Genomic DNA, 26,620 nt, shown 5'->3' on the forward strand with positions numbered 1-26,620 from the left:
TTGGACAGCGCTTTTGTCAATCATTCCAATAGCCGCATACGGACAGCAATGATGGCCGATTCACAGTGAGCGACTCTTAAATCTAACACACAAGCTTGTATTCTTTAATCTGCATGTTTATATATATATATATATATATATATATATATATATATATATATATATATATATATATATATATATATATATATAACACATGATGTAGCTTATCTTGGCTTGACTCTCCGCTTTATGCAATGTTCGCAGCGCTTCCGGTGTGTTTAGACTGAACCCAAGCTTGACGTGCCATGCTGTTTGACGCATGCACACATAAAAAAAGACAGGATGTTGTTTTGCATGCTAGAATACAGTTTCTTTCACGCACTGGTCACTGCATGCATTATCTTGTGCTCGTTTGCTCTGTTCTGAAATCGCGTCTCTCTTTGTCTTTTGTTTGAATATTGGTCTATTGTTCATGTGATGGAGTTCTCCTTCCAGCGTCAGTTTGGCAAATCACCGGGTCAGATGTCCGGATAAAACACCGATCCAGATTCTACACGAATATGGCATCAAAATCGGCAGCGCGCCTACGTACGAGCTACTACGCGCTGGAGGGGACGCGCACCAGCCCTGTTTCATGTTCAGTGTCACCATAGGAGAAATTACCTGCACAGGTCAGACAGATCTCTTTGAGTTTTCTACTTTTTATGTAGTAGTAGTATCGATCTATCGTGCATTCAGAAAGTATTGAGACCCCTTCGTTTTTGTTATATTGTAGCCTTGTGATAATGCTTTAAATTATTTATTTTTTTCCCCACATCAATCTTCACTCCATACCCCATAATGACAAAGAAAAAACTGATTTTTGATAACTTTGCACATTTATGAAAGAAAAAAAACAAACCATGAAATATTACATTGACATAAATATTCAGACCCTTAACCCAGAACTTAGTTGAAGCATCTTTGGCAGCGATTACAGCCTCAAGTCTATTTGGGTATGATGTGACAAGCTTTGCACACCTGGATTTGGGGATTTTCTGCCATTCTTCTCTGCAGATCCTCTCAAGCTCAGTCAGGTTGGATGGGGATCGTCAGTAGAAAGTCATTTTCAGTCTCTCCAGAGATGTTCGATTGGGTTTAAGCCTGGGCTCTGACTGGGCCACTCAAGGACATTCACAGAGGTGTCCTTAAGCCACTTTTGCATTATCTTGGCTTACTTGCTTGTTTTTATTATTGGGGGGTATTGCACAGGTGATGAGCGGTGCCTGGTTTCCTCCAGACATGACTCTTGGAATTGAGGCCAAACAGTTCAATCTTCATTTCATCAGACCAGATAATCTTGTTTCTCACAGTCTGAGAGTCCATTTAGGGCTTTCATGTGTCTTGCACTGAGGAGAGGCTTCCATCTGGCCACTCTGCCATAAAGTCCAGATTGGTGGAGTGTTGCAGTGATGGTTGTCCTTCTGCATGTTTCTCCCATCTCCACACATGATCTCTGGAGCTCAACCAGAGTGACCATCGGGTTCTTGGCCACCTCTCTTACCAAGGCCCTTCTTCTCCCTCAATTGCTCAGTTTGGCTGGGTGGCCAGCTCTAGGAAGATTCCTGGTTGTTCCAAACTTCTTCCATTTTAAGAATTATTGAGGCCAATGTGCTCTTGGGAACCTACAATGCAGCCAATTATTTGTTTTGTAGCCTTCACCAGATCTGTGCCTTGACACAGTCCTGGTCTCTAAGCTCTGCAGGCAGTTTCTTTGACCTCATGGCTTGGTTTTTGCTCTGATATGCATTTTCAGCTGTGAGATCTTATATAAACGGGTGTGTGCTTTTCCAAATCATGTCCAATCTATTTAATTTGCCACAGGTGGACTCCAGTCAAAGTACAGAAACATCTCAAAGATGATCCAGAGAAATGGGATGCACCTGAGCTAAATTTCAAGTGTCATAGCAAAGGCTCTGAATACTTATGTCAATGTGATATTTCAGTTTTAAATTTTTTATACATTTGCAAAGTTATCAAAAATCTGGTTTTTGCTTTGTCATTATGGGGTATGGAGTGTAGATTATTTTCACATCAATTTAAAGCATTTTAGCATAAAGCTGCGACATAAAATTAAAAAAAATTAAGGGATCTGAATACTTTATGAATTCATTCTATCTATCTATCTGTCTGTCTGTTTGTCTGAATGGTCAATCGTGGCATTTTGTTGTCATATTTTTTTATAATGACTGTAAACTGTATATTTGACCATTGTCCTAGATGTCCTATTTCCCAAATAGCTGTTGTTTTTATTTCATGTCCCTCTTATCTTTATGCAGTCTCTCTTTCTTCCATGATAAAATGTAATCTCAAATCAATATTTCATGCCATTTATGTATGTATCCGGTAACTAGCAGTGTATTTGAGTTAATATATTACAGTCTGTGGTGCAGGACCATAGCTACACTATTATTTTATTGATTGCTATTGTTTTGTTCTTAAAGGTGAAGGATTGACTAAAAAGGCTGCGAAGCATGAAGCTGCAGAAGCCTCTATAAAATTATTGAAACTGGACACCCAGTCTAAGTACACAACACATTGTAGCAGATTTTGTTATAAATAAATTTATAGATTAATCACTTTTACATTGAGCTAACATTTACTGATGTTTCCTGAAACTTTTGTAGTGATCAGAGGGAGAATAATGGCATTTCTTCTGAAGCAGGTGATGTGTCCAACCCTGTGGGAATACTGCAGGTAACCAATAAAACACTTTGCATTATATTGAAGGCATTATAATTGGGGAGCAGCTTTTGTGTGTTTGTCAGTAGAAGACAGATAAAGGATTTTCCTGATACTGGGATGGGTAAAAAATGATCAGTCGGACAGTGGTTTGTAAAAATTTATGTATGGGATGAAATATACCACTCTGTAGAATTTAGGGCTGGGTAAAAATATACATTACCTGAGTAACCACGATCTTCATTTGAACGATCCCGATATCGATTCTTAAAATCACAAGATCAACATTTTACTCTATGTGCAACCTTCTACAATAGGATTACACTCGCATATGAGACCAAAATGTCTGTGATTTGCCACTGGCTTGTAAATTTCAACTGGTATTTTTAGATTTCCACACCAAGATTCTTTCACTGCATGTTAAAAGTTTGAACAAAGTAAATGTTTTTTTTAACAATTTGAGATTTAACAAGTTAAGACAATTTAATACAACAATATTAGAAATAGTCAAATCTTCTTATATAAACAGATTTAAAGTATTGAGAGCAAGTAATATAAGTTATTCACACAGAGGGTTCAACAAGCCAAGACGAGAAAAAGGAATAGTTTTCAAGAAAAGAAAAGGTGGACTGACCTTTTATTCAATTGATTCATGCTACCTTGTCTCTTTCAACCTCATCCACCAGTTGACTCATTGCGTGTAATGTGTCGAAAGACGAGATCCACGCAATTCATTCGTCATTGAATTATCTCTTTTTTATTTTTATTTTTTTATTTTTTAAATACCCTTTTTGTTGTTTACTGTCAGTTGTTGATCAAAAATAGCAAAAAATAAACATTTAATTCTAATCACACATAGCACTGATGCGTTAAAGAATCCATGGGATTCCACTCTTGGTAATAAGCACCTGAACTAAAACACTTCGGTGAGATGCTCTCTGAATTGCTGCTATTCTTAAAGAGACCGTGCCGTTTTAGCCAGGGCTGCTCACACTCCTATGGAAGTGACCACTTCTATTTTCACAATGTTATTATAGTGAGATCTTCCATGCAGTTTTAATAGGCTATACATTGTAAGCAGTGCTTTCACAATACCAAAATTCCAATAGTCTGTACCAATACCAGTTAAATGTGACTATTCTTAATGGGGTCAAACGATTATCGGCCTGGCCAATAATCAGATCCGATATTCATCATTTTTATGATTTATTGTTTGAGTTATTTTGTCTGATCTGATTGCTGATAAACTTTAAAATGTGCTCAGTTGGCTCTGATGCCACTGCCTCTCTCTGAAAGGTTACTGCTTGTAGTCTGCCTTAATGTCCCGCCGCTCGGATTGGTTATGTCACGAGTAAATGGCCAATCAAACTGTACTCTGTATTCGTGGGGGAGAGGTGGGAAAGAGAAAAGCAGCGAGAGAAAGATGCATCACTAATTACGTTTCCATCCAAGGAGTTTTTGCCAAAAAGTTTTAGCGCATCAAAATAAAGCTGATGGAAACGCAAATTATAGCTAAAATTTCACAAGTGTCGACATAATATTTTTCCATTTAACTCTAGTGCATAAAATCTGTCGATACTTCAAATGTCATGAAAAACTGGTTTGGAAACACTTTTTGTTGAGAGAATTGGCATTAACGCAAAAATGTAGCGTCACATGATAGAGTTTACCCCAATCGTTAGCCTGTGTTAACCATGACGACAAGGTATACATCTTTGAAAGCCAGTTCATTGTACGTGATTATGGATCGATCTTAATGGCATATAGATCCGATCTGCAAACATGACACTACCAGGAGTGCCAACACAAATATCTCTTATCATGCACGTCGACAAGTGCATGGAGGACAAATGAATCACCACTCTTTGTGATTAATAATGGTAGCCATCCATTTATTTATTTAAGTTGCTTTTACACACCATTCAAAATAATATACGGCAGTAACGGAATTAGCCCACAATACAAAAAACATATTTCTATGCACAAAGATGTTTTAAATTAAAAATAAATACACAATACTAGGAGAAAAGCATCAGTGTGCTTTTTTTAGAGCACTAATATATAGTCCAATTCTATACAATTATTGTTTAGCTTACTTTTGACAAAATGTCGGCAAAATTCCCTGTATTAAATTAAATAAATTACCAAATGAAAAAAAAATATATATTTTTAGACCTATATATGCCTTTTCTTTTACACAAATTTAAATTAGCCGTACCCTGTTCTGTAGACAAAAAAAGTTGGCTGAATGACATTCTCAGAATGTTCTACACTTCAAGACTATAAACTATCAGAACTATTTGTCCAATGCTGAGATCACGTTCAGAAAACTAGCTTTTGAACATTTTAAAACTTTTAAATATTTTAAATCTAACCTTCTTTACCTTGGATCACAAGATTGGATTTTGACACTAAAATTTATTTTAGATGACAATCAAGTTCAGTTGGTCGTTAAAAGTTGCTGGACAAATATGCGGGACATAATGCAGTTGTGATGGCAGTGCTTTAGATGATTGTTCAAAATAACCTATTGAATATCAGGAATGTATCATATGTAAACCCTGAAATTACACTGCATCAAATTTTCTTTAATAGTTGTGCACACAGCATGTAGACATCGATGGATGGTCCTTATACTAAGACCGAAAGTTTCCCCCATTACTTGGTGCAGGTTGCCAGCTTGAACAGGGCCATGACGATTCCCTTTCGGGTCGGAACTGGTGGCAACCCGCAACTGGCGCAACATCAGGACCAATATTACAGTCCTATCAGAAGGGCAACTGTTCCCTTTTGATTGCAATTCCTCCTCTTCTGATTGCATTTATTTGTGAAATTAACATGACAGTTAGCTGGCTAATTTAAATGAATTGTCTCAGTACTCTCCCCATTTTACCAAAACTTCAGGGGAAAAAATTTAGGGACATTTGGGAGGCGAATTAGCGATAAACACACATTTCTGTATGGAAACAGCTTAAGGGCACATTTCTTGTGCGATAAACCAAAAGTTATGCGACAAAGTGTATTTTTAGGCACGACGTCATCACGCGCACTATTTTGATCTATAAAAAGCCATTTGAATGGAAACAGGCAGAAGACGGCAATTGTGAAAAGTGGATGGAAACTAGGCTACTGAGAGGAAGAGCTGTTTTCAAAGGTGAGAATGCAGATACTGAAGTTGCATTAAACGTCACAATACTCTATGCCAGAAGTCACCAAGTAGCGGACCGTGGTCCGGTTCCATCCCCGGATTTGTTCTGTCTTGACTGCGGGACATCATGACAAAGGTTACACCATCTCACCATTTCTACACTTTAGGTTAGCAGTGTGACAAAACAACAGAGCGGTGTGCACAGCAAGCGCTCCTGGGCGTAGATAGCACTGATCTTTCAGCGCTATATCCTTGAACATGCTTTTATTAATGCCCTTTCGAGCGCCGCACCCATTATCTCTCTCCACCGGCCTGCGACATGAGGCGCTGCATAGTAGAGCTGCAGATGCGGTTATCTTATCGACAGTAGACCGTAGCAGAGAAATACAGGGAGCAGCAATATAGATGGATACTGGCATCTTTCGCTAAAATACACTGCAGAAAATGAAAATCTGTGTCTGATATGACTCCGGTTCAGCTAAGCAAGGTTTGTGACTGGACAATTTATCGTGTTCCAGAGCGCCTTTAGACTAGAAACTATTTTTTTTTCAAGTCTAAAATTAGCTTAATTAATCAACATGTTTCGAGCCTGTTGTTGATAAACACATTTTCGTTTACATTTTGTGAAAATTAATCAGATATCTCGTCTCTGGCATGGATGGCAAGAAAGACAACCAAAACTATGAAATTATGAGTTCTCTGCTTATGATGACATTTTTATGATGATTGTCAGCCCATGTATACTTAACTATAGCAAAAAGTACTTTTAAACTGCATTACTTAGATGTACATTTGTTTTGTTTTTGGTAGATTTGCATTCTAAGGAAAATGTAAAAATGGTTCATTAAGACTTTTTCTCTCAGGGGTTACCCCTGAACCTCCATAGAGTATCTTTCCTATACTGTATACTATACTGTATATAGGCTATATATACAGTTGCAATCAACAGTAAGGATTTACAAAGGTAAGCTTTTAGAATTTAACTTTACATCTATATCAGTTGAGTGACACATTCAAAGTCATAGTGTGAATATATAACCTAATATTTCTAAATAGCAGGATTTTTTTAAAAAATACAGCCATGTCATAATTATTCAACCCCTTTTGCATCTAGCTGTTTCTTAAATATGGAAGGCTACACAAGTAATTGTTTTAAAACAAAATTAAGTCATCAATTTGCAATGGCACTTAAGTTTTAAAATGTAAGTTTAGCGTTGTAAGCAAAAATGTATTTCTATGCAAAAAATGCAATTAAAAATAAGCTGTCTCAAAAGCTAATAGAGGAGATTATTTCATTACGCAAGAAAGGTCAAGGCTAAAAGTACATTTCCAAGGCACTTCAATTTCCAATAGACAAATTTGGCAGCAACATTCATACATTTTTTAAATATGGTACAACAGCAACCTTCTTGGGGTGTGGAAGAAAGCAAAACTTCACCAAGGGAAATGTTGACTTGAATATTCAAGAAGTAATAGGAAAGAAGTATGAAAGACCTGTGGAGTCCTGGAAGAAGGTTTTATAGACGTATGACACTAAACTGAAAATTAGTTTTAGACCCATGGGTGAGCAGTACGTCTGGAGTAAGATGACAAGTTGATGACAAGAACGACACCATCCCCACAGTCAAGCATGGAGGTGGGTCAGTCCTGTTAAGGGGGTGTTTTGTGGCTGCAGGAAATGGCTATCCTGACTATGTGACGGACACCATGGATTCTTTCAGGTATCAGGCCATTTTGGCAAATATGTGATGCCTTCAGTGTGTAAATTGAAGCTTGGTGATCACTAGACTTTCCAGCAAGACAATAACACCAAGGATACATCCAAGTTGTCCAAAATCTGGTTCAGGGATAGGTCGTGGAATGTCCTTAAATGGCCCTTTCAGTCCATCATTAAAATCCCATTGCAAACCTTTGTTGGGATTTCAAGGAAGCAGTGGCAGCACAGAAACCAAAGAATGTCAATGAGCTGGAAGCTTTTGCTCATGAGAAATGTGTAAAAATTCGAATAGAGAGGTGTCCGAAGCCTGAGAACACTTACCTGAAACATTTATTTTCTGTTATTAAGGATAAAGGATGCTCCACAAATGATTTACTTTGGGGGTTAAATATTTTTGACATGACATTTGTGGAGAGAATTAGTTATTTTTTATTTAAAATTTGGGTAAACTGAACTCAATGTTCTCAAAATCACTAAAATGTGTATTAAAAACTTACTTTGTTTACTGAGGTTTCAGTTGATGTGTTTTAATTCACATCACCAGAATGTATTGCTGGTCAGGGGGGTTGAATAATTTTGATTGCAACTGTAAATGGTAGAAGATCCCCCATAGTCCACTAATTTGGTTGTCTTTGGGCCACAATGTCCTCATTCTTGCCCAGTTCTCGAGAGACTTTTTGACTGTTGATTTATGATTTATAATTTTTTCCTCATTTTACAAAGTACTATTGCTGCCATTTTGGAAATTGTAACTATTAAAAAAAAAAAAAAGGCATTTCTTACACATTGTCAGTAGTCAGAATGGCTATGAAAAAATACGTTGTTATTGTCCGGACCTTTGGTGGGATGGAAATGTTGAGACCGTATGACATTTTGTGTTGGGGTAAATTTTGACACTAAAATTTAAATTTCTACTGCAAATGTATAACGGCCCCAAATATCTGTTATCGGTTTCCTTGATTACTAATAATCGGTATCGGCCCTGAAAAAAAACAACATATCGGTCAACCCCATATTCTCGATACCAATTTCGATTGCGATCAACGTAATGAGAACCATGGTTTTAGCACTTATTCCACATGTAATATAAATACTTAATCGAACATATGCATGTAAACTAGAGGTCGACCGATAGTGGATTTTACGGATAACTTAGGTGGCGGAAAATGCAGATAACCAATTAAATGGCCGATTAGTGTTTTTAAATTAGATTTCTAGAATGATACATTTCTAAGTCTTTCCTCACTATAAAGGGCACAAACACAGAGGCTACAAGAGTAGTCTATTGTGCAAAAGCAGTTTATTGTGCAACCAAAATCTCAATAATACCAAGAAAAGTGAAGATTTGGTGCATAACGCAGGACTTTTAACTATAAACAAGTCTGAAATACACCAGGGACTCTGATTTGGCATAGCTTAGAATGCTCTATATGCAAGTATTTACCAAATAAAGATTTTTATAGCCTGTGTATTCGCCTGATGAAGAGTTTGTTTCATCAGATGAGGTTTATTGATGAGGAATAAAATAAAAAACTACAGGTATCTGCATAGATTTTTGCTGATAACCAAACCAAAAAGCAACTATTGGTACTGATTAATTGGTAAAACCGATATATTGGTCTACCTCCTAATGTAAACCGTAAACATGCAACTATATTTATGTAATATAATAAATGCAATTTCAAGACATGTTTATTGATGGAATACATGGTATTTGTAAAAAAAAAAAAAAATTCTAAAAAGCTAAAATGTTACCAAAAGGTTAATGATAAAATAAAATGTCAATTTCATAATGTCCCAAATAGGAAGGTTCTCTGTACAATCAATTTTATTAACTGAGCGAGCATTTCTTTTTAATATCTGAGAAAAATTTACATTATAACTGAAGCATACCCAAGTGAATCATAATTCAGTTGAATCTGGAAATCTGTATCAATACCCAGCCCTATTTAAAAAGATGCTAATCTGAACTTTATAATGATAACAGATGGTACTAAAAATATCCTCTTGATTTAAAAACACTTGATTATCTAATCAAGATAACAAAATATGCATTATAAGGATAAAGATATGAATTTTGCGTTCACTTGAATTTGTGGAAAACAAAAAGTGCATTGTAACTACAGTGCAATAAAAATGAGATTTTTATACGCTTTGTGTATATTCCCATAAGAATACAGTGGTGTTATTTAACCTAGAACTTAGTCATATAAATGCATTTCTATTGACCCATGTCAAAGTGTTACTCGTCATAGCTGGCTACCAAATGTATAAATGTGACCAGCTGAATAGAAACTCATTAGCTTAACATTTAACAATTAAAACTGTTATCTGCGCTAGTAGCAATTAAAATGATAAACGTGTCAACCTCTATTTAAGAAGAGTATTTTTTTAAATTAATACTGTTGTGTACATGCTGAACTCTGACAGGAACTGGCCATGCAGAGGGTGTGGTGCCTTCCAGAGTATGTGGTGTGTATGGAATCAGGGCCTGATCACATGAAAGAGTTCACTGTTACCTGCCGTCTAGAAGGACTGGAGGAGACCGGTACCATTTGCTGCTTTTCATAGCGTGACATCACAAAGCACACTGACCGTAAAGGTGCTGATGATGTTTAATTTGTTCTTGCTCTTCAGGGACAGGCAGCTCAAAAAAGCTGGCCAGACGAGCAGCAGCTGAGCGGATGCTGGGAAAATTGCAGAGTTTGTCAGGATCTCCTGAAATCACATGGGTTAGTGTGACATTCACAAACTCGCACACATACTTATTCAGAGTGCATGGTTTCCAGTCAAACCTATGACTGAGATAACACATTCCTTTTGATGAAGTAACTACATTTAAAATGCATAAATACTCCCACTGAGGATCTTTAATTTTAAAGGAAGAGTTCACCAAAAAATGTTCCTCACTTACTCCCCATCATGTTATTCAGTACCCTTGTGCTTTTAACTGTGTAATACAAAAGGAGAATTTTTGAAGAATCTTTATGCTTATCTTTTATATACAGTGGCAGATTATTGTGGAAAATTGACCCGTTCCCGAGACCATATGACCCGACCAGTACCAACTAATTTTGGGCCTAAACTGGAAATCGCTCCCTCTCTTTATAATTTCTTCTCCAAGCTAGTAAATTTGTTGCAATGGGCTGTATTTTATGTAAGCATCATAGGCAACATTCATAAAAGTAATTTAGGAAAAGGGGTGAAACATTGGCTTAGCGTTTGTCAAGTGCTGAAACTACTCTAGGTAAAGAACAATCTGGAATCATGTGTTGCAGTGTAAGTCACAAATGTTATTTTATTTTATTTTTCTCAACCTGAACTTCCTCAGAACGTTGAATGTTTGTGACACCTGTGCTAAATAAAGCTAGAAGCAGCGCACTGAATGAAAACCATCTCGAGATGCGTTTGAAAAAGTTTAAGTACTTTTTAACTGGACAATGTCTAAAAAATGCTGCGGCCCTCCGAGTTGCTGAAAAAAAAAAAAACGGCAAGACATGGCTCAACGGTCAAAGACGTCCATCCAGTGCGTTTACATATAATTTTTTTTTTTTTTTTTAAAGTGCCCAGACATGTGCAACAGTGTGAACAGTCCCTAATTCGTCTGTTCGTGCACGTTGTTTTTCATTAATTACAGACCCGACCCAAACCCTTGATGGGTAGCAGACCTCTAGTTCATAGTGACCATGTCTGTCAAGCTCCAAAAAGGACAGAAAATGCCATAAAATTGGACCATATGACTCTATGGACCATATCTTCTGTTTTCTGAAGCCATACGATAGCTCTGTGTGAGGGTAAAAGACTGCAACTGCAACAACTAATTGATAATGAAAATCATCGACAACTAATTTAATTAACGATTAGTTGGATATTTGCAGTGAGCACGGAGATGCTCCGTCAGTGACGTCACTATACAGCCCATTGAAAAAAGTGTTGCATGTCTTCAAGAAGATCATAATAAGCATACAGTTTATAGTGGAGCGGTTGCTGCATCGGGTGCGTTAAAAGAGGGATGTGCTGTTTCTTGCGCTAAAGACTTGTTTCTCTCCAGCGCATAACTTGCATTTTACTGCTATTTTCTATGTTTAATGTATACATGTTATGCATTCAAAATCAGGTGTGTATTTCCATTTCGCAAAACCATTTGTCTTTACCACAAGCGAGTCTCCATTAAACTTTACCAAGCACATGAGCGCGCACATCCACGTCAATCAATCCGATTGCTATGGAGAAAGGCAGTGCAATAATTTTGATTACACGCGTGCAACATCATACTGTATGCAGCTTTCATGGATGTCACAATGTCCAAGTGTGCTGTCTTTTGAAGTGTTTTAGGTATCTTCTCATCATGTAAGTGCATGTAATACAATGAGCTTAGGATGTCTACACAAAAAAGTCTGAGATGAGACTTCTCAGTGCGAGAGTGAATTTGATGATTGTACTATATAATCTGTATGCTGAATACGATGTATAATAATGCAAAGGGTACTGATATTTGATAGTCCTGATAATTTAAGGTTTTTTTTTTTTGTTTTGTTTTTTTTTTGTGGAAAAGAATAGTTTAGAAACATGTAATGAGTGACTACTTTTGTATGTAATCAGTAACCATAATTATGTCTTTTTCAGCTGGGCAGAATTATTAATATTATTAATATTTTTATTCTGGTGTCATTGCCCTCTGCTAGGCTGTTTTTATTTTTTGTCCCACTCCATCCCCGATGGATCATTTTACTCTTTAATGAGTAGTACTTTTTGTTAAGCTTGCAAGTAAAGGAAAGAAACTGTTTTGCATATGTCCTGAAAGTAATAAAATTCAAACTAAACTTTCATGATTGGGTTTTGTTCAAAGATTTGTGTGTATAGAATTGTGTAGTAGAATTCAGTTCTGTAAATTGAACCAAATACTTTATAATTTCATTTGGTTTTTTTAAATCACATTTAAAAAAAATACAGGAAATAAAAATTTCATTTATCCGATTAATCGATTATCAAAGTAATCTTTAGTTGCAGTCCTAGAGAAGACAAAGTCATTATTCACTGAAAGTCTTCCTCGAAGTCATTTGCCATATTTGCAATTAGTCACGTGATATGAGAACCAATGACATTTGGTGTCAGTGGCGGCGAATCTGGTGCGGCACATCTGAAGCTGACATGGACGTAAACTAGAATTCTGAGCTTTGTCAGTGGGTATGATTTTCAGTAAATAATGACTTAAATGTCCTGTTCCTCACACAAAGCTATTGTATGGCTTCAGAAGACTTTGAATGTTGTGCACAAGCACTTTTATGGTGCTTTTGGTTCCTTTTGGTATTTTCTTTTTTTTTTGGGGAGCTTGGCATGGTCACTATGTACTATTGTAATCTTGAAAAGAGCTGCTTGAAGATTAGGCTTCCTTTAGGTTTTGGATTAAGAATGACATGAAGGGTAGTAAAACAAGAGTTTTTAAATATGGCTTAACTCTTCCTCTATTAGGTGAGTTTTTTTTTAAGGATAATCAGATGTTGTCAAATCCACTTTTGACCTGCTGATCTTTGTGGTCCCCAGAGCCCACCATCTCGAGTGTATATAGAAAGTCTTCGGCACTCTACAGGAGAGAAGATTTCTGTCCTGAAGAGGACGCCACTGAGCATCCCAAACACAGACTACATTCAGTTGCTGCTGGAGCTCTCTCTGGAGCAGGGCTTTCAGGTCACATACATGGACATCGGTGAGGTCCTTTTCTTCACACCCTCCTACAGTGCAGTCATTCTGTTCCTTTGTGTTTTATGTGTCACTGTTGCACAGAGCATAATAGAGAAGAAGTGCAAACTACATTTTCAGTCATATTATTGTCTGTCTCCATTCTGAACATAACTTAAGGGTGTTTCAGATAAATAATACAGAGTATGTGAATGGAGCAGAGAGAGTCGAGCGACTGCAGTTTCCTCTCCCAGCTTAAAGCATTCTAAAATCACTCAGAATGATAGAATCATACTTGAGCCAAAACAATGCAACAAGCAGAATGCAAGTGTATCGAGGTGCGTTTTGAAGTTATTTTTTAACTTACAAGCTGTCAGCTGTCATAGAGGTCCAACTACAGCATATTACATTGGGAAACTATTTAAAAAAAGCACTGACAGATGCAAATACGCGTTCGTTGTGAACAGCCACTTAGGGTATTATGGAAAAGGCTATGACCAGGGAGAATGAGAAAAATTCTATCTGCGTTTCCTTCTAATAAACAATGACTTTCCCAGAACAATGAATCAATGGAGCCAGTATTTTTACAGTTAAGGGTTTTCTTCCCTTTAATTAATATGCCATTTACTTTTTTTAAAGCTCAACAAAAAGTACTCGGTTTAAAATTGGACTCATCCTTCTGTTTGACTAACGTACTAAAATAGTATCACTAAATTTTTTTTTTATTTTTTATTATAGTTTAATAATAAATAAAAAATAGTATCACTATTTTTTAAGAGTAAAACTCTTTACATGAAAGTAGCGTTTCTTATATTACAGTTTTTTTTAAAGTGCTGTGGTTTTTCCTCAGTCATTTGAGTCTCTCTCCATCTTCTGTCATGAATATGTTTTTACTGGTGTTTTGGAATGATTGAAAACAATTATAATGCACTCGAAAGCTATATTTTTGACTAAAAATTTTATAATCCTCCTGCTTTTGATGGAAACATGACAGAAGACATGCACAGAGTGGCATTGATCTTACTTGATCTTTCCCCCGCAGCCGCTTCAGCCATGTATCGTCCGTGTTATCTCACAACTCGCCAATAGTTGAACCTGATGCAGGTCTGCAGCTGGATACGTCTCCAACTTGCGCTGAAGGTGTCTGTTTATTTTTTTAATTTTTATTATTTGCTACACATTCTTGTGCAGTTTGGGTGCGAGCCGCTAAAATCCGGGACAAACCATGTCCCGCCTCACACAGTTGTTGCTGTCAATTAAAAGTAGCGTCTTCTGTAAGTGCGCGTTCACAGTAATTTTGATATGTCGATAAAGAACAACTGGCTTTCAATGTGTTCATTTAGGTTCATTTATGAGTCGCAAACTCGTTAGGCGACTTCATGTAGGCAGTTCTATTCGTTTCGCTACTGCTATAGGAACTGTTGTCATTAAGTAAGTTTCTTTCATAATGTTTACCCATTTTACCGGTATAAAATTTTGCACTGGTTTCGTCCTGTGTACTGAGTATAACCGGTAATACCGTTATAGCCTAAGGCACACTGTTTCTCCCAGATGCAGCTGAAAGTTAATCTAATCACAAGCCCAATTATCAGTTGATTTAGTACAATGGATTAACCTGAGCTTCAGATGTGTGTGCTTGTCATCTGTCGCTGCATGTTGTATTACCAATATTTCCTTTTTTCAGCTTATATTTTAATGCCCTTTCAATTAGTTACAAAAATGTATATAATAATACATGGCCTGGATTACGTCTGATTTGAGTGTGATTTTAAATCCAGATGTTTTTGTATTATAAATACAAAATGGAATTGGAATTGGTTTGCAGTCGCCAATTTGAATATCAATAAAAGAGTGCATACACAAGGGGAAGAGTTTGCTTGTCAGAGCACACATTTTCAGATGACCTTTTTTGAGATCTCATCTTGAGCATGAGAGGCAGTATATGCACTTCTGGCGTATGCAACGTTTATACACGAGCACCTAATTTTGTAGCACTGTGTCTGGGGCCTATAAAATCAAATAATGTAAAGACAAACTAATAATAAAAGTGATATTATTATTATAGAAAAATAAGTGCTATGTCCTGAAATGCTCATTCGACAGTATTGATTTTGAGGCATTGATTTTCAGTTGGAATACAGATGTAAATTTACTGGTACTAACAACAGTAAAAATAAGAGCCTGATGAAAGGAATTAGTTAAAGTCATCTCTTGGAATTTCTGTAGTTAATCAGAACCAGTTATATTTTCCTCCAATCAGAAAGCATTAGAAGAGAACAGATGTTACACCGAAGGAAAGGATGTCCACAATTGACAAAGGTGAAGGCTTTAAAGCCCTCGATTCTTCTTTACATTTGCCCTTATGAAAATTGACCTTAGTTTATTAATAGTTTTAAAGCCGCCTTTTCACTGCATCCGACAACAACAGACGGAAGTCACTCATTTCCAATGGAGAGTCGCATGGGGGCTGCGTGGGCTTGCGACCATCTCCGGATCCAATATTTTCGGATAACATATATCACAAAAAGCTTTTGTAATAACAGTAAATGTGTGATTTACATGTGTTCATGTGTCGTTTATTTTTGCACATGCACAACCTACATATTTAAAATTATGTCCATGAATTTCTACTTATGCTGAATTACGGTTGTTGTTGTTGTTGTTGTTGTTAATTATCATAACTATAAAAAGTATTAATAATAAATACTATTAATAATAACTACTGAATGAATATTAATCATGAATTTAATTGAATTCATCAATCTCCTCAACAAAATCACACACAGTAATGTCATTCTGAGGTAAACATTTGGTAGCTTCTCCCACAATGAAGAAAATCCATTGTGAACAAATTGACAGTTCATCACGACTGCCACTAGGGGGAGAAATATCGTATGTGAATGTTAGAGACAGTGAAAAGGCAGATTTTGGTTCTGTTTCATTTCTACTGACCGCCAGAGGCAGTGTTAAGCACTAATGGATAATCGCAGTGCCAGCTAGATAATTCGAGAAAATAAAACAACAAAGTCACATCGTGACATAGACCGAGCAAGAATATAATCCACAGTAGCTCGGTACTCAGTCTCTTTCGCTTTCTCACTCTATGATAGGTCGCTGTTCAGTGCAGCTTACCTGAGTAGCGAGGACTCGCCCTATCAAGCTGTGACGGCGTGCTCTTCACTATCTGTCCACATCTGGACAGAACTTCATCTTTCGTGAGTGTATATTATTTCATTTTCTGATTGTTAGTGCTGGAGATACACTGCGCTTCACGGTACTATCCGGTGACTGGTATCTGACCGCGCTAAGGTAACGGTTGCCCCATAACCTATATTAATTATCGATTCATCTGCCATTACATGGTTATTTCCAGTGATAACTTATTGCGGGCCATACGGTGCTATCCGACGGACGGTTAATTCGTTCTCGTGTTTCTCTGGCTTGCTTGTCGTTCACAACTTACTATTTTGGATTCTATCTGAAGATATAATTGGTAGTCCAAGTTTTTATTGATTATATCTTGGCTGTCTGATTCCCTACGGTCCTAACCGAGGGCGTGCAGTAATCGGCTGACTCATGGCTCACAGCTCCATTGTCACCGGCTTCCCGCCTAGTTGTAAGCTGTGTCCGAACACGCTTCTCCCTGATGACAGACACTATCGCTACCGTGTTTAGGAATCCAGCATTTAAGAGAAGCTTTGACGGATCCGTGTTTGCATTGTAGTATGCTGCCTATGTCAGAGAGACAGCTTCGCCTCGCCGAGTTAGATCCTCGCTCGCCTGTTAGCCTCGCACAGCATGATTCAGCCCCACGGCGAGCTCAGAAGTGCCTTGCGTTGGCTGCAGCTGGTGCTCCAGGCAAAAAAGAAATCTGTTCCGCAAACCGACAATTCTGAGCATTTGCTGTTGAAGACTGTTGCTAATCTCTCATCAGAAATGGCAGAAATGAAATGTATTCAAGCTCGCCAACCTCCAGCGTTACCTCTGTCCTCTGGGAAAGTGCCAGTGGAAGAGGGTGACTTCCAGCCTCCACATAATATTGATTTGGATGTTCTTTCCATGAGTGCTTCCAATTCACATTTTCATGATGAGGAGTTGGTTGATGCTGTTATAAATCCTCCTCCTCAGGAAGTTTTTTCCAGCCTGTCTGTTACAGGTGGCTCGAGCGGGGTTCGGCTCATTGACCCGGGACGGGCCCGTCCTCAGCGGATGACATTTTGACGGTGCTTCAGATGGCGGTGGAACATTTGGGACTGGACAAGTCAACTGTCCAACCCATTCAGGCTAATGTGTTTTTCAAGCAAAAATCAGATACAAACGCATTTGCCATGCCACTATGTAAAGACTTTGTTTCAGAGTTTTCAAGCGCTTTGACGGGTTCCAATGTGCCTAAAAGGAGATCAGAGACGGCCCGTACCCTAGCTTCAATGGCTGAGGCTGACTCCATAGGTGTGGGGTGGGCTCCTGAAATCGAACAACCTGTGGCAGCTTTCGTAGTTTCACCGGATGAGGCTTTAAGAGGCAATGTACGGTGTCCAAGCGCACAGTGTGGACGTACTGACACTATTAAAGAAGGTTTACGAATCAGTGGCCTATATAACTCGAGCAGAGAACACTATCTGCCAGCTGCTTCTTGCCTGTAGATGGTACCTCAGTTCCTACAAACAGCTTTGTTGGCCATGGGTCACGTGATTCGTGAACTGGGTACACTTTCACAACCCAGCTAACAGCCCAGCGCCAGGTGTGGCTTGCTCAGGCAAAGCTGCCTGAAGATTGTAAGAAGACTCTGAGGGACCTGCCAATTGTACCAGGGCATCTGTTTGGCCCCAATGTCTCTGAGGTATTGGAGAAGAGGGTGAAGTCTGAAGCTTCCCGCCAGCTGACTCGGGTTCAGCGTGCAGCTAATTTTAGGATGCCGCCAGCTCCAATGCACCATCACTATCCAATACCAGAGCAGCGATTTCGTCACCACACTGCTTCCCAACCTTAGACCTCACAGCGTCCTTGGGGCGTTGAAGAGGCCCAGGACCATCGCCCTTTTCAACGTCAGCCACAAGGGGAACCAAGTCAGTACCCCCCCCACAGGAGCTAAAGTAGAAGCCACAAGCCCTGAAGTGCTTGGGATGGCAGTCAGTAATTTTTAAACTATTGGAGATCCTCAGTGTCCGACCCATGGGTTCTGGCAACTTTGAGCAGGGGATATTCTCTGCAGTTCCGATGCCAGCCCCCCAAGTTTTCAAGAATTCTTCCGACAGTTGTCGAAGGCGTAGCCCGTTCTGTGGCTCTTGCTCTGGAAATTCGTTCATTGTTAGAGAAAGGAGCAATAGAGAAGGTTCTTCCCCTCAATCAGAGGGAAGGTTTTTACTCAACATACTTCCTCGTTCCAAAGAAAGATGGCAGGTCTCATCCTGTTCTGGATTTACGATGTCTAAACGTGTTCCTAAAGTCTCTTCCTTTCCGCATGTTGCGCACTGCCGACGTTCTCCGGTCCGTAATGAAAGGAGACTGGTGTAGATTTAAAAGACGCTTACTTTCATGTTCCTATTGCACCACACCACAGGAAGTTCCTGAGATTCAGCTTTCAGGATCAAGTTTACCAGTTCAAAGTCCTACCGTTTGGTCTGTCTCTGGTTCCCCGTGTTTTTACATGATGCATGAGAGCAGCCATGTCTCCTTTTTGGTCCAAAGGCCTGAGGATTCTGCCCTATTTGGACGATTTGCTGCATGCTCTATGCAACAGCAAGATATTGTTTGAGCACATTCAAGAGTCGAAGAGACGAAGAGTTGTTTGATTCCAGTGCAGTCCATAACCTTTATCGGAATGACACTGGACTCTCTTGCCACATAGATATCAGCCACATTATCGCTTGCTCGGATGGAAAGTATTCGTCGTCTACTGACTTGTTTTTGCCTTGGGGCAAAACTTCCTTATGGCATTCTCCTACAACTAATGGGGATGTTGGCGGCTGCCACTTCCGTGGTTCCTTTAGGTTTGCTCCACCTCAGGCCCCTACAGAGATGGAACAACGGTTTACGGCTGAACCCGGCAAGACATCGTCATCGTATGATCATTGTCTCCCATTCTTGTGTCCGTGCGCTGAAACATTGGAACCGGTTAGTGTTTTTGATAGCTGGGGTGCTCATGGGAGTTGTTCCTTCTCGCCGGGAAGTGGTCACAACCGATGCTTCGCTGACAGGATGGGGGGCAACATGGAACCAGAGGGGTACTGGAGGCCGTTGGTTGCAAATAGAGGCCTTGGAGCATATCAACATTCTAGAATTGAAGGCAGTGTTTTTAGCGCTGCAGCATTTCTTACCAGCCCTTGTCCGTTCAGACAACACATCGACGGTTTTTCATCTGAATCATCAGGGCAGCACCAGGTCACAAGTCTTTACAACTGACTTAACAGATCCTCTTATGGTCTCAGTACCGACTGGCGTCATTGAGAGCAGTTCATCTGCCAGGATCAAACAATCAGGTGGCAGACGCTCTATCCAGGGATCTACTACAGCCGGGAGAATGGAGGCTTCACCCGGATGTTGTACAGTTGATCTGGCAGCAATTCGGTGAGGCAGAGGTAGATTTGTTTGCATCGGAAATGATGACTCATTGCCGTTGGTAGTTTGCGAGGACTGAAAAGTCAAGTCCATTGGGACAGGATGCTCTGGCCCACGAGTGGCCGAAATGCCTATTATATGCATTCCCTCCTTTTCCACTGTTGTGGGAGACGCTACAAAGAATATCCCTGTGCAAGTGCAGGGTGCTTCTAGTGGCACCTCGATGGCTGGCCAGACCATGGTTCCCTCTCCTGAGTCTGTTAGAGGGCGAGCTGTGGCAGCTTCCCACCAGGAGAGATCTCCTCTCCCAGATGGACGGGTGCGTTTGGCATCTGGATCTGGTTCGCATTCAGGATTTGGATTTGGCCGCCGGGGCCAACACACTTCTAGCAGATTGTGATCTGGTGGTAGTCTTTACTGTGGATACTGCCAGAGCTGCTTCAACGCGACCGCTTTATGCTGCTCGTTGGAGAATATTCTCTTCATGGTGTGGTGCTCAGGGAATTGATCCGTTTCACTGTACTGTGCTAAAGGTCTTGAGTTTTTTGCAACACTTATTGGACAGCATTAAAGCAGCTTCTACTTTACAGGTGTAAAGACTCTTTAAAAAGACTTTGTCGCTGCCATATCGCTCATAATCGTGTTTGCAATTTTTTTGAAGGGGGCAAGGCGCTTAAAGCCGGTTTGTGGGACTCTTTCCTGTGTGGAACTTGCCACTTGTCTTAGACTTTCTTAGTACATCGCCATTCGAACCAGTGAGTGAGGCAGATATTAAGTGGGTGTCTTTAAAGACAGCATTCCTGTTAGCTGTTGCTTCTGCTAAACGAGTAAGTGAGATCCATGCACTCTCTGTGAGTTGTGTTTGCACTGGTTGCCAGAGGATTCAGGGGTCATTCTTCGTCCTAATCCAACCTTTCTTCCAGAAGTACTGTTACCACAATTTGTGAATCAGTCTATTAATCTGGCTGCTTTTTGTCTGCCCTCATCTCCATCCAATATGGTTATGAGAGATCATCTCCTGTGCCCCGTACGTGCTTTAAAGTCTTATGTTAACTACGTTCAGACAGACATCAGTTATTTGTCTGTCATGGCGGTGTGCGTGAGGGTGCGCCTTTGTCTAAGCAGAGATTGTCGCGCTGGATTGTAGAAGTGATAAAATTGGCATATGATAATTCTCAAATACCCTTACCAGAAGGTGTTACTTGCATTTACATTTATGCATTTGGCAGACGCTTTTATCCAAAGCGATTTACAGTGCCCTTATTACAGGGACAATCCCCCTGGAGCAACCTGGAGTTAAGTGCCTTGTTCAAGGACACCGTGGTGGTGGCTGTGGGGATCGAACCAACAACCTTCTGCTTACCAGTTCAGTGCTTTAGTCCACTACGCCACCACCAATCCTACCACTCACTACTTGCCATTCTACTAGGGCGGTCTCTTCATCTTGGGCTGACTTTCGAGGTGTTTCCTTGGCAGATATCTGTGCTGCTGCTACCTGGGCTTCTCCATGTACTTTTGCACGGTTCTACAAGGTTAATGTGGCTGCTTCTCATGGTGTGAGTTCTGCAGTTCTTCTGGAGCAACCTTGATGACTTCAGGTGGGTGGCATTCCTCATGAATGTGTTGGTATTTGTCATCCATTAGTGCTTAACACTGCCTCTGGTGTTCAGTAGGAATGAAACAGAACGCTAGTTATGTATGTAACTGTGGTTCTGTGAATTCCAGATGACCGCCAGTGTCCTTTTGTCATTCGGAATGTGCGAGAAAGCATTCCGAGACTGAGTACCGAGGTACTGTGGATTAAATTCTTGCTCTGTGTACATCACGATGTGACTTTATATTTTCTCGACCTATCTAGCTGGCGCTGCGATTATCCATTAGTGCTCAACACTGCCTCTGGCGGTCATCTGGAATTCACAGAACCACAGTTACATACGTAACTAGTGTTTTTGTAAGAAGACCAGGGATGTGCTTTCCATATAAGCTAGGTAAGCAGTGCTTACCTAACAGAAGGGTAAAGAAAAATGACACTATGAAATATTTAAATATAATTGTTAATATAAACTACTGTTTTTGTTCAAATTTGTCATCTCTCATCTCAGTTGAGCAGCACAGACAGTTATTCGTTTTGGCGTTACCCTCAGGTATAAGCACTTTGTTATGCTTTCTCTGATTCAAACCATTGTTTACCGTCCTGTCATTCAACAGTGTACGTTCATTCAAAGTCACACCTGCAACTACAAATGGCCAAGGTAAGCATGCTTACCAAAATGAGTTAGCCAATCAGAAGCTCCTTCCTTCAGTCACGCTATCTGAGGCTAGATTTTAGTGTCAACGCGTTCAAGTTCACGTAACTAATGCGTTATTAAGCGCTAAATATCTGCAGTGACCTACGTGGATTTAATTGAAGTTAATTTAAATAAAAAAATCAAGAAGAGAGACCATCTAAACTTGAACAAGCGAGCGACTTTTACAACAAAGTGACAGATGTTCATTCTCAAGGAGAGACAATTGGATTTTGTGTTCAAGTAAAGGTAAGTTCATATATTTATTAGAAATCTGTGTGATTGATATTAGGTTGGTCATTGTTTCTGATTAGTCTGAGGCTATGATGTGGTGATCAGGCAATCATGTCCTTGTGTTATGTCTGTTTTATAGTTCTAACATTAGGGCACAGTGTCTGTAGACTGCTGTGTCTACGTTACATTAGCCTTGTGCATTCAGGTTAAAATTGTTGTCTTTGGTGGTCAGATTAGTTAATTGCTGCTGTCCATTCCAGTGTTTCTGAACTGTGGGAAGAGTGACGTGTGAGGCCTATGATGAAACTTGTAACTGGCAATCTTTTTCTTTTTGTTGTATGTCAAAACAAGCTGTTCTGGCACTATGGTTCATTGTATGATATAATGGACATGAACATGCTCGGCTCAAAATATGACAATCTTTTATTTGTGTGATATGAGCAATATTACTGTCCTGAATTTAAAACAATTTGGTTGTGAAGTTCGCCACCTTTTCCATAGACTTGTGGGTTCTAAGGCAACAATTTACATCTATAACATTTCAGCGACATTACACTTCACCCGTATAACGGCACATGCCTGAACAAGACCGTGGCTACCACAGGTAAAACAAAGCATTGATCTTCACAACCATTGTTAGATATTAGCCTAACATGATGTCTGTAAAATAAACGATGGTATTTTTGTAATAAGAATAAAGGAAACCCAAAACGGCAACACAAAAACACATTTTAAAACTATAAATAGACAATAGAAACTGACAAAGTTGTAAAAATAATATTTCCTTACTCCTAATGTAGCCTAAATGTACTAAAACTATAGTATTATGAATATATTTCTGCCTAAAGCACTATAGTTAACAGTTCATGATACTGTAGTAAATTCAATGGTGGTGATGTGTGAAAACTATTCCCCTTTTTTGTCTGTGCATGTCACCACGTTTTCTCCTGTTCATGTCAGTGCAGTTTAGAATGTTGGGCTGTTTAACATGGTTTTAAAGTAGTTTAATCACTGAGGGATTTCATAGAGGTTTGCACCAGAGAATTCTGTGCCGAGTTCAAATGGGTTCCATGACTTGCGCCGTACTTCTCACTGGTTCTCGCAGCGCTGTTATGTTCTGTGCTGGGTCCCTGAGAAAACGCACCTGATCTGAACTGCTAACACTGTACAATAAGGTTCCATCTGTTAATATTAGTTAATGCATTGGGTATCATAACCTAACGATGAATCTTTGTTAATGCTTGTTGTTAAAAATACAATTGTTCATGTTAGTTCATAGAGCATTAACTAATGTTAACATGTACAACTTTTGATTTTGTTGAACATTTAACATTTAACCAAGATTAATAAATGCTGTAAAAATGTTGTTCATTATTAGTTCATGTATCGTGAACTTAAAACATCATAGGGCTATGAGCATCAGTCTTGTACTGTGCACTTACCTATTTTTTTTTATTTGGCATAACTTCACCTGTTATGTGATGTGATATCCATGTTAAGATTCAAAAGACTATACTGTGACAGGTTTATCTGTGTTTCAGATGAGCTGACCGTGAACGGGCAGTACCAGTGTTTGGTGGAGCTGTCTACCAGGCCGGTGACGGTGTGCCATGGTTCTGGAATGACCAGCAGTAATGCCCACAACACTTCTGCACATAATGCCCTGCAGTACATCAAGATGGTCGCTAATCAACACTAACAACAGTTCTGGGACCATTCATAAAGATGCGGCAGAGTGATTCACCAAGGCCTGTTTCACACAGCTTGCCTAAGCAATAGCAGACGCATGGAGCTTTCACACTGACAGCGTTTCTGCTGCGTAAACAGTGTGCAGGTCAAAGTGAGAATAAAGTGATTTCTGGGAGACCACACTTTTTATCCTATAACAACTATAAATAATGTATTGTTATAAATGGTTATTGTAAGTGACTAAGAACTATTACTAATCCATTGGGTTTAACTGCTTAAATTTAGATTTTTTTTTTTTTTTGTACAAACAGTCGTTGAGTTGTTCGCATTATGTTGCTTCATAAAAGCCTATAATGCAACAGATTGTATTGCTAACAGTGATCCTGTTTACATGCACACCAAAACACTGATAACTCTGACAAAGCAAGAAAACCTCATTTACATGAGATTTTAAATGATCAATTTATTCTTTGCTTTTGATGTTAATCCGTGAAGAGGCATGTGCACAACGTGCTTACATTGGATTAGCCGGTAAGAATGTCGGTAAAGGTGTTAAAAGTAACGTGAAATCAGGTTAATGTGCAAAAATCTACCCGTGTCGATTTGGTTTAAGCATAATCGATTTAAGAACGTGCATGTAAACACTCCAAGTTAGGTAGATTACTTCCTAAATTTAATCTGGTACGGATTACAGAGTGCACAACTGAAATTGTATTCAAAAACATAATCTTTTAGATGAAAGTAGATAATCTAATCCGATTACTTTTGGATTTCTTATTGCATATTTGATTAATATAATTTTAGGTGTATTAAGTACCAATTTATCCTCAAGAAAACAAACAACAATTTGCAACTCCGTTAATACCGACACTGGTTGCTGAATAGGTTTATAATGCAATTCCAGTATGTTTACCACTGTGTAGCATTTTACGCTCAACAAAAATAGGCTCCGCACTGAAACTCTACTTGCAGCCACACTTCTGCTGCTCATGTGCACAGTGTGAATGCTGAAACCTGTTAGTATGGCTGCTGAAATGAAAATGTGCTGCTTACGCAAGCTGTGTAAAACAGGCCCTAGAATCAAAGCATAGGACTTACATATTTCACAAATAAAAGTGATGTTCTGTCAGGTCTATGCAGCCTAAAGCAAATCTTCTTTTGTTTTGTTTTTTGCAAGCCCTCAATCATCCTAAATTGTGATTGTCATCAGTTTTTTTTATTTTATTTTTTTTATAAAGAGTGCCATGCCCACACTAATGTTTTCATTTGAAAATGCATTGTTTTAACTACGTTTACGCCTCTGATCCATAGATTCTGCACTGGAGCAGCATTTTCCTCCTCTGTAAATGGAGACTTTTGAAAACGCTCTCTAGTACTGCATACTTTGTAAAACAATACTTTGAAAACTACGTTTTCAACCGAAAATGTATTGATGTGGATGTGGCCTCATAACGTATGTGTTAACCAGCTTTTTTTTTATTTTTTTTATTCATTTTCGATTTCTTATAAGGTTTTGTCTCTCTGGTTGTGAATTGTTTTTATTTATTTATTTTTAAAACTTTGTGTACTTTACATTTACAGATTAACAATGGATTGTTTCCTTTGTTGTTAGGCAGCAATCTGTCCCATGAAACAACCATTAAATATTTCACTGGTTGCTCAGAATGATCTTCGTTGTTTTCATTTAATCTCAACAGATTCCTGAGTACACACACATTCTCTTTTTGGTATTTAAAGTGATAGTTCACCCAAGAAGGAAATTTCTGTCATAATTTACTCACCCTTATGTAGTTCAAAACCTGATTTTCTTACTTTCATAGAACACAAAAGGAGATGCTAGGTAGAATTTTAGGGACTGACAGCCTCAGTCTCTTTTCACTTCCATTGCATCTTTTTTTTTTTTTTTTTTTTTCTCCATACAATGAAAGTGAATGGTGACAAGATCAATTGGGGAGACTGGGTGCATTTGAAAATTACAAATATACAGTGTGTGTGTATATATATATATATATATATATATATATATATATTATACACTATATTGCCAAAAGTATTCACTCACCCATCCAAATAATTGAATTCAGGTGTTTCAATCACTTCCATGGCCACAGGTGTTTAAAATGAAGCACCTAGGCATGCAGACTGCTTCTACAAACATTTGTGAAAGAACGGGCCACTCTCAGGAGCTCAGTGAATTCCAGCGTGGTACTGTGATAGGATGCCACCTGTGCAACAAGTCCAGTCGTGAAATTTCCTCGTTACTAAATATTCCACAGTCAACTGTCAGTGGTATTATAACAAAGTGGAAGCGATTGGGAATGACAGCAACTCAGCCACGAAGTGGTAGGCCACGTAAAATGACAGAGCGGGGTCAGCGGATGCTGAGGCGCATAGTGCGCAGAGGTCGCCAAATTTCTGCAGAGTCAATCGCTACAGACCTCCAAAGTTCATGTGGCCTTCAGATTAGCTCAAGAACAGTGCATAGAGAGCTTCATGGAATGGGTTTCCATGGCCGAGCAGCTGCATCCAAGCCATACATCACCAAGTGCAATGCAAAGCTTCGGATGCAGTGGTGTAAAACACGCCGTCACTGGACTCTAGAGCAGT

The 26,620-nt window shown here is 39.0% G+C and overlaps 1 protein-coding gene across 3 annotated transcripts; it reads left to right on the plus strand.

Moving 5' to 3' along the window:
• On the plus strand, positions 1–25,678 carry LOC127447274 (interferon-inducible double-stranded RNA-dependent protein kinase activator A homolog). Of its 3 annotated transcripts, XR_007898367.1 has the most exons (9): positions 2–65; positions 466–653; positions 2,466–2,547; positions 2,649–2,718; positions 9,999–10,116; positions 10,206–10,300; positions 13,113–13,275; positions 16,358–16,462; positions 23,866–24,004. XR_007898367.1 is itself a non-coding variant. In XM_051709049.1 (8 exons), the coding sequence occupies exons 1-8, from the start codon at positions 49–51 to the stop codon at positions 24,021–24,023; spliced, it is 879 nt and encodes a 292-aa protein (XP_051565009.1). In that variant the 5' UTR covers positions 1–48; the 3' UTR covers positions 24,024–25,678. The 3 variants fall into 3 exon arrangements, 2 of the variants coding, with proteins under 2 accessions (XP_051565009.1, XP_051565008.1); XM_051709049.1 differs by lacking the exon at positions 16,358–16,462 and having other exon boundaries at positions 1–65; positions 478–653; positions 23,866–25,678; XM_051709048.1 differs by lacking the exon at positions 16,358–16,462 and having other exon boundaries at positions 4–65; positions 23,866–25,678.
• The last annotated feature ends 942 nt before the right edge of the window (positions 25,679–26,620 follow it).

Source organism: Myxocyprinus asiaticus, chromosome 10 (assembly GCF_019703515.2).
Source record: "Myxocyprinus asiaticus isolate MX2 ecotype Aquarium Trade chromosome 10, UBuf_Myxa_2, whole genome shotgun sequence".
Classification (NCBI taxonomy): Eukaryota; Metazoa; Chordata; class Actinopteri; order Cypriniformes; family Catostomidae; genus Myxocyprinus; species Myxocyprinus asiaticus.

Coding starts and splice junctions, on each gene's coding strand:
- LOC127447274 (XM_051709048.1), top strand. Junction 654..2,465: donor AGGAGAAATTACCTGCACAG/GTCAGACAGATC, acceptor TTGTTCTTAAAG/GTGAAGGATTGACTAAAAAG. Junction 13,276..23,865: donor GGTCACATACATGGACATCG/GTGAGGTCCTTT, acceptor TCTGTGTTTCAG/ATGAGCTGACCGTGAACGGG.